This window comes from Saccopteryx leptura, chromosome 3 (assembly GCF_036850995.1).
Source record: "Saccopteryx leptura isolate mSacLep1 chromosome 3, mSacLep1_pri_phased_curated, whole genome shotgun sequence".
NCBI classification, from domain to species: Eukaryota; Metazoa; Chordata; class Mammalia; order Chiroptera; family Emballonuridae; genus Saccopteryx; species Saccopteryx leptura.
Window position 1 is genome coordinate 214,532,855 of NC_089505.1, and position 12,371 is coordinate 214,545,225.

The 12,371-nt window shown below is 38.4% G+C and overlaps 1 protein-coding gene across 1 annotated transcript in view; it reads left to right on the top strand.

Annotated features, from left to right (window-relative positions):
- Positions 1-12,371, top strand: part of SLC9A2 (solute carrier family 9 member A2) — a 125,039-nt gene that overhangs the window by 32,057 nt on the left and 80,611 nt on the right. The window contains exons 2-3 of the mRNA XM_066377507.1: positions 1,642-2,105; positions 11,145-11,395. Coding sequence (XP_066233604.1) covers positions 1,642-2,105; positions 11,145-11,395 — 715 coding nt within the window. The remainder of the gene's footprint in view (positions 1-1,641; positions 2,106-11,144; positions 11,396-12,371) is intronic.

Here is a 12,371-nt window from a genome sequence, read left to right on the forward strand (position 1 = left end):
TATAACATGATGAGTAAAATAATCAAAATTGGAAGGATGATGTGAATACCCAAATAAGTATGTTAATTTAATTTTTTAGAATTTAGTTCCTCAAAGCTCTTCAAATTATGATTATATATATATATTTTTTTTGGTTCACAAACTATTTCATGTATGACTTGGAGTACAGTTTGTAGGCTTCTAAAAATTTACTTATTTAAACTCTGTGATTGAGCCCTGGCCGGAGGGTTTGATTGGATAGAGCGTCATCCCAAAGCACAGAGGTTGCTGGTTTGATCTTTAGTCAGGGTACAGACAGGAACAGACCAATCAATGTTCCTTACTCTTCTCTCTCTCTCTTTCTTATTCTCTCTCTCTCTTCTGCTGTCTCTTCCTCTTTTTCTCAAATCAATACATTTTTAAAAATCAAAGAAAACGTCTGTGATTGTAAGTTTTTATTAAGGACTTACTCTGTTATTTTAATATTACCTTCCTATAATTCAGATCATTTCCATACACTGCTTTAACTCATAAAACGTCCAACATGCCTTCAGGATGACTTGTTGGTGCTTTGCAAATAAGAGCTGTCCTCACTGAGCCCTGTCAAATGACCTCTTATATGTAGTTACTCCCCACGTTGTCCCATGTGCTGGTGCAACCATTGTTCCCTCCTCTTTCTGCTACAGGTCTCTACCTAACATGATCTCTGCAGTAAAGTCATATTTGAATTAGGAGACAGGTATCTTTCTCCATTTCTTCACTCCCTGGGAGACTCTTCGCGCCTTCTCTATGAGTTCAGTGCCTGGCTCTCCATGTGCTGTCCCCTCCACATGTCCACAGCAGGTCTCCTTCTGCTCTGTCCCCACGGCAGGCGACGGGTTTTATTTCCTGATGCCTTGTGTTAGGGTAGGTCCCAAACACATCTGTTCCTTTGTCTTTATTGGAAACTCTTTGAGAATAGAGATCATGGTAAGTTTATATCCCTCATATAGCAGTTACCCATATATCTTTGATGAGTTGATTTGGCTATCTCTGAAGGAGCAGCCCTCGGAAAAATTAAACATATCAATATTCCAAATGAAAAAATCTGAAGTTAAAAATTTTAAATAAATTACAAACTCTTCTCAATACCTGACATCTCAGCAGTAATCCAAACATTGGCAATGTGAAATAGAGGTTCAAATGACAACATCTTGCCAGTGTGCCAGTTGGCCAGACCTTGTATCTCTTTGAACCTCCATTTCCATTTAAATGATAAAAGTGTTGAAAATATCTACCTCGTCTCCTCCTTAGGGTTTCTTATGAGAATGACATGAGATTTTTGCATTAGAAACTGTATTGGGAGTCAGTGTTGCTGCAAATATAAAATTGCATTTTCTTATTTAAGAAAATAAATGAAATTTAGATGAAAACTATGCTGTATAGTGTGTCCCTATAGCAATCTAATTCTGATTTAAATTTAAATGTGTATACTTCAGTGTACTCTGTGAATAATTTAATATGATCATCAGACTTTTATATGTAAAAGCCAGTTTATAACCAATTATGTTGACCTGGAAGATTTTGAAATAGGACCTATTGGTTCTGTCAAAGAGAACCAGTTTGTCTTTTCCATAATTCCTGCATAAACTAAAGTTTGGGTTTTTATTTTTCTCTTAACAGGCTTCCATCTCTATCACAAGTTGCCCACAATTGTGCCTGAGAGCTGCCTTCTCATAATAGTTGGACTTCTACTAGGTGGGATTATTTTTGGAGTTGATGAAAAGTCTCCCCCTGCAATGAAGACAGACGTGTTTTTTTTATATCTTCTCCCACCCATTGTGCTTGATGCAGGCTATTTCATGCCTACTCGACCATTCTTTGAGAACATTGGCACCATTTTCTGGTATGCTGTGGTTGGGACCCTTTGGAATTCCATTGGTATTGGCGTGTCCTTGTTTGGTATCTGCCAGATTGAAGCCTTTGGCCTTAGTGACATCACTTTGCTCCAGAATTTGCTCTTTGGCAGCTTAATCTCAGCTGTGGACCCTGTGGCTGTACTCGCTGTCTTTGAGAACATTCATGTCAACGAGCAGCTCTACATCCTTGTCTTTGGAGAGTCCCTGCTGAATGATGCAGTGACCGTGGTGAGTAACATGTTCACCCTGCTCCACTCCAACATGTGGGGGCTTTCCCCCAACCTGCCTCTGCTTCCTGACAGGGACAGCCCTGTGCATAGAAGAACTCCTTGCTGGGTCTAATGCTCTGTTGTCTCTCTCTTAAAATTATTCATAAAATTTTTACTTATTGTTTAGTATTTGTTTTTTATTATACAATGAGCCCCTCATTTTCATTTTGCATTGGGTCATGCAAATAATGTGGTTCATCCCTGCTCGCAAGCCTCGGCTGTTTCCAGAGGATCATAACAGTGATTGTGACTTTTGTATATATGAGATTTCCCATCTTAACCTTTTCAAAAGTGACCGTCTTTTTTTTTTAAATTTTTTTTATAATTTTATTTTTTTAATGGGGTGACATCAATAAATCAGGATACATATATTCAAAGAAAACATGTCCAGGTTATCTTGTCATTCAATTATGTTGCATACCCATCACCCAAAGTCAGATTGTCCTCTGTTATCTTCTATCTAGTTTTCTTTGTGTCCCTCCCCCTTTCCCTAACCCTCTCCCCCCTCCCCCCTAACCACCACACTCTTATCAATGTCTCTTAGTCTCACTTTTATATCCCACCTATGTATGGAATAATGCAGTTCCTGGTTTTTTCTGATTTACTTATTTCACTTTGTATAATGTTATCAAGATCCCACCATTTTGCTATAAATGATCTGATGTCATCATTTCTTATGGCTGAGTAGTATTCCATAGTGTATATGTGCCACATCTTCTTTATCCAGTCATCTATTGACGGGCTTTTTGGTTGTTTCCATGTCCTGGCCACTGTGAACAATGCTGCAATGAACATGGGGCTGCATGTGTCTTTACGTAGAAATGTTTCTGAGTTTTGGGGGTATATACCCAGTAGAGGGATTGCTGGGTCATAAGGTTGTTCTATTTTCAGTTTTTTGAGGAACCACCATACTTTCTTCCATAATGGTTGTACTACTTGACATTCCCACCAACAGTGAATGAGAGTTCCTTTTTCTCCACAGTCTCTCCAACATTTGCTATTACCTGTCTTGTTAATAATAGCTAATCTAACAGGTGTGAGGTGGTATCTCATTGCAGTTTTGATTTGCATTTCTCTAATAACTAAAGAAGATGAGCATCTTTTCATATATCTGTTGGCCATTTGTATTTCTTCCTGGGAGAAGTGTCTGTTCATGTCCTCTTCCCATTTTTTTATTGGATTGTTTGTTTGTTTGTTGTTGAGTTTTATGAGTTCTTTGTATATTTTGGATATTAGGCCCTTATCTGAGCTGTTGTTTGAAAATATCATTTCCCATTTAGTTGGCTGTCTGTTTATTTTATTATCAGTTTCTCTTGCTGAGCAAAACCTTCTTAGTCTGATGTAGTCCCATTCATTAATTTTTGCCTTCACTTCTCTTGCCTGTGGAGTCAAATTCATAAAATGCTCTTTAAAACCCAGGTCCATGAGTTTAGTACCTATGTCTTCTTCTATGTACTTTATTGTTTCAGGTTTTATGTTTAGATCTTTGATCCATTTTGAGTTAATTTTAGTATAAGGGGACAAACTGTAGTCCAGTTTCATTCTTTTGCATGTGGCTTTCCAGTTTTCCCAGCCCCATTTGTTGAAGAGGCTTTCTTTTCTCCATTGTTTGTTGTTGGCCCCTTTATCAAAAATTATTTGACTATATATATGTAGTTTTATTTCTGGGCTTTCTATTCTGTCCCATTGGAAAAGTGACCGTCTTTGATCAGAATTTAAAGGACTTCAGGTCCCAGAAGCCTTTGTGAGAAGTAATTCTTTCAGTATATGATGTGTATAATACAAGTGGGAAGATAATACCTATTAAGGGCCATTCTCTTCCTGGGGATGATTGATTTACTTCATGATAGTAGGCAAAGTTTTTATCACATAACTCATTGCTTGTTGCTATTCAGCCAGCATTTTTCTGTTCTTCACCATTTTCCCATAAGCAGATATTTATTCAGAAAAGCAAATTATTTTTAATTCTTATTGATTGACACATAATTAAAGTCAGAGGCTTTGATGATCCTGAGGTTAGCACAACTTACCTCCATCCTGACTTCTAAGCCTAGGCCTACAAAGAGCTTCCCCATCAGTTAAACTCACTCAGATGACCATGCTTTGATTGACCAGTTAGTAAGCATGGGTGGTGCTCTTTCATGGTAGTCTCAATTCTGTAGCAATAATGGTTGTTATAGTTATAGTAACAATAGCCATTAACCTTTTGTGAATGATTACCTTGTGCTTAGGTCTTTATGGAAACCAAGGAAATAGGTATCATTCCTATTGCAGCTAAGAAAATTGAGAGAAAGCTTATTAAATAATGTATATTTAAGTAACTTAAGTAATTCATATTACCCCCTCCATTAATTCCTGTTATTAAATTGTTAGCCCTGATTCATTTAAAACTTAACATAGAAGCCAGTATTCTTCTCTGTTAGCCTGTATTCAGGTCCCTGAACTGGATAAAATATCTTGAAGAATGTCCATTAACTCCATGTGAATATTATTTTGTAGGAAATAGTTATTGATAAGGAAATCCCACTTTTAAGAATAGCTGCTAAGACAGTTTAAGACAGCTAAGTGAACTAAAGTAACAAAATCTACCTCATGCATTCCATTATTCATTAATGGTGATTAGTCATTAACTCATCAATTCTAAATTTTAAGTGGGAAATTGCCATAACAATAAAGACATTTTATAAGGCATTCTGATTTCTGAAAGCCATCAAATTTTACATGGTGAATTACATCCCGTAGATACTGTTTATTCTTGTTGAGGGAGACTATGCAGAGTTCCATGTGGAATTCTTGGATCTATTTAGCGTGAAGGAAACTTTAAAAGAAATCTTTATGCCTTGCTGCTTCCTTCTAGAACAGAGTAAGAAAGTCAGGTCTATTTCAAAATGATAAGCCTTACCTTTACATTGCTTTCTCTTCTCTTCTAAGATTTCTCTTTCAGAAGTCTCAGTGGTCCATTCTTTGAGTTGGTCAAGAATCAAGTGTTAGGAAAACATCTGGCTAAATTACTGTTTAAAGTGTGCAAAGTCCTCAGGCCTTCCAGAGGCATATTCTGTGCTTCCTATCAAGAGGCACAAAGCCATCTAATGTGGTTTAATGAACAAAGAGGGAGAGCTGAACCAGAGAGGGCCATGGGCCAAACTGCAGGTCTGCTGTTTCCATGCAGGAAGGAAGGCATGGCTGTTCTTTAGATTTGAAAGCTCTTGTTGCAAGGCCAATGCTTGTAACTCAGAATAAGTGCTATGGTTTCACCTGAAATAGACATCCTTGGTAAGTTATATGCCCTGGACTTACCCTTAAATTCATACCTGCAAGATAAGAGGACATGCCCAGTGGTTTGTATACGTAATGCTGAAGAATAAACCACCAGATATTTGATTCACTGACCTGGTTGAATAGTGGATTTAACTGGTCAGGTGTTAGAAACTATTAGAAAAATGGATACAAATTATGATGTTGGTTCTGGCCCCTGATAGGGCACATACAAGAATAAACCAGTGAAAGCATAAATAAGTGGAACAACAAATCGATGTTTCTGTCTCTCTCTCTTTTTTCTTCTCTCCCTCTAAAGTCAATAAAAAAAATTAAAATATTATGGTTTTGCCTCCTAATCAGTTACCTTCAAACTATAGAGGTAGATAGTTTATTTATTTTATTATTTTATTTAATTTATTGATTTTAGAGAGAGAGGAAGGGAGAGAGAGACACACACACACATCAATTTATTGTTCCACTTATTTATGTGCTCATTGGCTGACTTGTATGTGCCTTGACCAGGAATCTAACTGGCAACTTTGGTATATCAGGGCGATCAACTGAGCTACCCAGCCAGGAAAGTGGGTATGTTTTATAAAAGATTTTTTAACTCATTCATCTCGTCTTCTAGATGAAAAGGTTTAATGAACTCATGGTATAGAGAAAGCTATAAAAAATATGGCATATGTTGCATACCATGAAAATGATGAATCACAATGTGTTGCAACTAGAAGGATAGAAATTAACAGAGAGAATTTACATTAAAAATGTAGTTTAGAGGGTGAGTGAAATTGTAGGTCAGCACAATTAATTTCTTCCCCTAACCATGGTAAATTAAATATTGAGCTAAAAGAGTTGAAAGGTAGAAAACATTCCATAAAATATCTCAAAGCAAAGAGAAATTGATAATATATGACTGCAGTTGAAATCTTTTTGTTATTGTTAGGGTTATAGAAATTTGAATTAATTTGACAAATGGCAATCAAAGAAGTAAAGGTGAGCTGCTTACATAGGATTTTTATGCTTTCCCTTATAATGAATATTTAGAGAAACAATTAAAATTTCCCTTATTAGGCAAAGATTGTTAAAGTTCTTAGTTATCTGAGAAATCCTGCTGTTTCCATAATCAAATGACTTACGCTTACACAGTAATTTCCAACATCATTTCTAGAACATGTTAATGCAACCATTGAATATTTTAAAGAATTTTCCAAGAAGACTTACATTTTTTCAATCTACCACAGCTAGGCTTGGTTGAGGAGAGTTGGTTCTTTGGAAAGAGGCTAGTGATATACCCTCATGGCCTAGGCATGATGTGCTGTGTAGTGGAATTGAACTTTGGGAACAGTGACCCCTTGGCACTTTATTTTGCTTTTGCAAATAGCAGAATAGACTTAAAATTCCTCATCTAAAATGATTATTCTTGGTGTTTCACATCAGAAAAAGTGATCTATTTTTCTGGCACAGAAATATTCTGATAACTGAATTATTTTTTTGTGTTATGGTTTCACTAAATTATTGAACATTTTAAATCTAAATTCAAAGTAGATAATTTCTATTGTTAATATAGATAAGTGTTTTAAAAATATAATAGCAAGTAGAAAGATTGAATGTTATACAGCTGTCAAATTAGCCCATTACAGAATTTAGCAAACCAGCATCACTGGGATTTCAGTCTTCTAAATATAGTGGTCAGTTGAGGTCAGCTTTGCACAGACCAACTAAAAATATAATTTTAGCCCACATACAGAATACATATACATTTACAGATATAAACTATAACTCCAAAAGTGCTTTTCTATATAGATTCATTGTAGTAAAATTAAAGGATTTAACTGGAATGAAGTAACTGGCTATAGCCAGCTGTAACTAAAAGAATTTTATCTTGCTCTGATCACTAGGCATCAAGTTCACTGTAAAACAGGTGGCAGGTCATGGAAAGCTTTCTGGTTGTCAAGGTAGCATATTTCCCTCAGCTATTTCCTTGTGATATTGCCCTGGCAGCTGAGGCAGTAGAACGATCAGACTGAAGCCTCTGACCAGTAACCTCGACCACTCCTCGAGAGAAGAGTGCTTGGGCCTCACCTTTGCTCTTTGCAAAACCTACACGAATATGGAAAACAGACTGTACCCTTGATAGGTGTGATAGAGTGAGCTGCCAGGAAGATGGCTCTGGAAAGAGTATGACTTTCGCCAGTTCCTTAGAAATGAGTACTGAGCTTCTCTTGGCAGCCTCATCAGTGGCCTGGATGGAGTGGGGTGGGAGTGAGAGACGGAGGAGAGGCAGACATGGGCTGTGAGTACAAGGAGTTTCTAATTTTATTGGGAAATGAGGTAGGCATTCAAGAGGAAACATCAATGACACAAGACAGCATATCAGCAGACACTGAATGGCAGTCATTGTATTGTACAAGGGCAGAGGAGAGCATGATTTGCAAGGGCTGTAGGAGCCCAGGCAGGCTCTTGAGAAGAACAACAGCTTCAGCTGTTGTGACCAAGGAAAATACAGTTTCCCTAGATTTAGGGGTTAAGTTTCTTTCTTTCTTTCTTTCTTTCTTTCTTTCTTTCTTTCTTTCTTTCTTTCTTTCTTTCTTTCTTTCTTTCTTTCTTTCTTTCTTTCTTTCTTTCGTTCTTTCTTTCTTTCTTCTTTCTTTCTTTCTCTCTTTCTCACTTTCTTTCTTTCTCTTTCTTTCTCTTTTTTCTCTCTTTCTTTTCTTTTATTTCTTTCTTCTTTCTTTCTCTCTCTCTCTTTCTCACTTTCTCTTTCTCTTTCTTTCTCTTTTCTTTCTCTCTTTCTTTTCTTTTCTTTTCTTTTCTTTTCTTTTCTTTTCTTTTCTTTTCTTTTCTTTCTTTCTCCTTCCTTCCTTCCTTCCTTCCTTCCTTCCTTCCTTCCTTCCTTCCTTCCTCCCTCCCTCCCTCCCTCCCTCTCTCTCTCTTTCCCTCCCTTCCTCCCTCCCTCCCTCTCTTTCTCTCTCTTTCTTTCTTTCTTCTTTCTTTCTTTTTTATTAAGTGAAAGTCAGGAAGGCAGACAGACTACCACAAGCACCCCAATTGGGATCCACCCAGTAAACCCACTACTGGGGATGCTCTGCCCATTTGGGGTTGCTGCTCTGTTGCAACCCATCTGTTTTAGCTCCTGAGGTGAGGCCATGGAGCCATACTCAGCACCTGGGCCAACTTGCTTGAACCATTTGAGCCATGGCTGCAAGAGGGGAAGAAAGAGAAATAAAGAAGGGGGAGAGGTGGAAAAGTCACTTCTCCTGTGTGCCCTGGCCAGGAACTGAGCCCAGGTCTTCCACAGGCTAGGAAGACACTCTACCACTAAGCCAACTGGCCAGGGGTTGGGTTTCTACCAAGAAAAGCAGTGATGCCCTGGCCAGTTGGCTCAGTGGTAGAGCATCGGCCTGGCATGCAGAAGTCCCGGGTTTGATTCCCGGCCAGGGCACACAGGAGAAGTGCCCATCTGCTTCTCCACCCCTCCCCCTCTCCTTCCTCTCTGTCTCTCTCTTCCCCTCCCACAGCCAAGGTTCCATTGGAGCAAAGTTGGTCCGGGCACTGAGGATGGCTCTGTGGCCTCTGCCTCAGGTGCTAGAATGGCTCTGGTTGCAACGGAGTGATGCCCCAGATAGGCAGAGCATTGCCCCCTGGTGGGCGTGCCGGGTAGATCCTGGTCGGGCACATGCGGGAGTCTGTCTGACTGCCTCCCCATTTCCAACTTCAGAAAAATACAAAAAAAAAGAAAAAAGAAAAGCAGTGATGAATAAGCACCATGTGTTATGTGCAGCTGCGATGATACCCTCGCCCAGAGTGAAGAGTGTTGGAAACCAACCAAAAAAAGAACTATGCAAGGTGTATCAAACCTTCCCATACTGAAGCAGTCAACAGTTTTAAACTTGAGAGTGAAATGTGGATGTCAGGATTTAAAGGAAGTGAGTGTTGTTAGAGCAGAGGAGAGCTGTGATCTGCTGGTGCAGATTGGAGGGAGGGAGGGAACAGAGCTGCAGTGCCTACACAGCCGGGGAGGCTGTCTGCACAGAGGTGGCCAGCGGCTGGGAGGACTCTCTCCTCAGGCAGCAGTGACTGGCACATCTTGGCTTTGGCTGCTTGGAGGGAAGGGTTATAAATAGTCCATCTCTGATCCTCTCTCAGGAAGCAATTGTGGCTTATTGATGTTGATAAAGTCCTATGTGTGTGCAGAAGGCCTCTGGTTAAAGTAGGAAGTGGCTGCTACTTGAAGCCACTTTCTATTCTGGCAAATGATGATCCCTTCAAGGTATTTAAGTCCTCAGGCGAATGAGTTGATTTTTAATAGGATGTTTACAAAGTCATTTCTTGGTAGAACTATGCCAAATGCTCTTGAGTGTTACACCAACAATTAAGAAAAAGGAACAGCCCACTGCTTTCTAAGTAATAATACTCTGCTTTTTTCAAAACCAACGGTTATTTATTGTCTCCCAGTAGGCAGCATGAAAGAAGTAAATCATAACAAGGTGTGATCCTTGACAACAAGGAGATTATGATATAGTAGGAAAAAAGGAAACAATTACATAGAACCTGCATGTGGTAGCTATAAAAGACCTCGGTGAGGTAGGAAGGGGGGAAACGGATTTTCACCAGGGCATACCCTGGTTAGCTGGGAGATTCTAACTCACTCTCCCATGGGTGAGCCTTGAAAGACTTACCCAAATGATCAGGAGCCCCGGGTTCACTTTTGAGATTTTGTGTGACTGTGGATGAACGAGTTCAATTTTAAGTTTCTCACAACTCAAATAAGGGTGTAGCATGTCCTCAACTCTAAGATGCCTTTGTCCCCAATGTCCTATCAGCCAGTTTTCCTGGAGAGTTGAGATATAAATATCACAGTAAAAAAGAAGCAAGGTACCAGTGTGACTCGTAATTTACTTGATGATTTTGTGACAAAAGTGGTAGGGGTGTAACTGTCTCCTCTCATTTCTGTTGGCTCAGCGGCCCTCGGAAATGTGTTTGAAGGCATGTTCCCCAGCGGACATGAAGTACCTACCATTTTTGAAGCCTTAAACTAAGACTGTGTAAAGACTGTAGATTTTTCAGAAACCAACCAACAGTGTAGTATCATCAATTTTATGGACACAAAATATGTATGAAGTTATAGCACAAGTTATATGTACACACACATGCACACATGGACAAAACGCAGGTTGCTGCTTCTCTTAGAGAATTCCTTTGGGTCTCATGTTAGACCAGATGTGTCTGTGTGAGCAGGGAGAGGAGGAGGGGTTAGTAGTGAAGATGTCAGTGGCCTGGGAAGAAGTCCTCATGTAAGGCACCTGTAGTCATGCGCTGGTCTTTCCATGGTATTACCCCACAATAGGGCCTTGAAAGATAACTAAATTCAAACAATACATCAGGAATGCAAGTAGGGAGTGTTAGATGGCAACCAAGTCATTCAAAAGAATCTTCTAGATGGTATCTTAAAAATGATGTTTTAAGGAGTAAATTGTACAATAATTTTGAAGTCTCCTCTTACTCACTTTTAGAAATAGTTTTCTATTTGAAAACACCATGTTCTCAAAGGCTTTTGTTTAAAGTTATAAGTATAATATTAAAACAACATAAACACATGCACAGTTATTGCCATGGACCATCCACTTTGGTACAGAAAAGTCCTTTTCAGAAGGCCTGGTAGAGTGTTCTGTGGTCACGGTGATGCTAATGGAGACGTTGGAATGAGTGTTGACAAGGCACTCTCTCTCTCCCACAGGTCCTGTACAACTTATTCAAATCGTTCTGCCAGATGAAAACCATTGAGACCATTGATGTGTTTGCAGGAATTGCCAACTTCTTTGTTGTGGGGATTGGCGGCGTGTTGATTGGCATCTTCCTGGGATTTATAGCAGCATTTACTACTCGGTTCACCCATAACATCCGGGTGATTGAGCCACTCTTTGTCTTCCTGTACAGTTATTTATCCTATATTACAGCTGAAATGTTTCACCTCTCGGGTATCATGGCGTAAGTATTGAACTCTTCGTTAAAAGCACTTGATGACATTTGATTGGATTCATGTTTTTTTCTGCGTTAACATGTTAGAGTTAAATAAGTTATATAAAAATGTAGGTTTCCTTAGGTTCTTTTAAGAACAATTAAAAATAGATTGTTCTTATGCTTTGTTTCAAAGACAAGAAAATGTATATCAGCCAGAAATTTTATGAAAATAATCTGGTGCTAAAATGGAAAACTACTTAAAAATTACTGTTGGGTCTTGTATCAAATATAGTAGTGCAACTGTTGGGTTGATGGCCTGGTACCAAGAATTTTCTGAGTTTGTTGCCCATTTAGGGATGTCCCTGTGGGGGGCAATAAACTTATTCTAACAAGGCTGCATTACCCAAACTGAATTTGGAGTTCTGGAATTGTTTATGTGAATGCATTTCAATAATATTAGTAATAGAAAACCTTCATTCTTGATGATAGATTTTATTTTAATTAATAGCTTAATGTTATTCATAGCAAAATTCAGCAAATAAGGCACATAATCATGTAATCTTAGTTTAGCTTTTTAAAGAGGTATGATTATAAAGCAGGAGATATATAAAGTAAGCAATTATTTCTTTATTAAAAATACAGTTAGTGTATCATTCATTAACTGATTCAGAAATATTTTTTAAAAAGATTTCACAAGTGGGCTGAGGAATAGTGGTGTTTGAATCCAGTGTTAGTCTATGAAGGATCATTTTAAAAGAAGCTACTCAAACAAGCCTATTAATAATGTTGTCACACCCCGCATAGGGTCAGTAAGAAATACTTAGTAATGGAATGCCTTTAAATGTTTTTATTTTGACAAATATTTATTTCAAGTTTAATATATGCTAGTCTCCGTGCTAGGGTCTGCCATACATAGAGTTTTGCTGTTGTAAACGTAGGTCTAGTTCTGGAAGTTTTCTCTTGTTATCTGGTTGAGGTGATGTTTTGATTAAGGAATATTTTG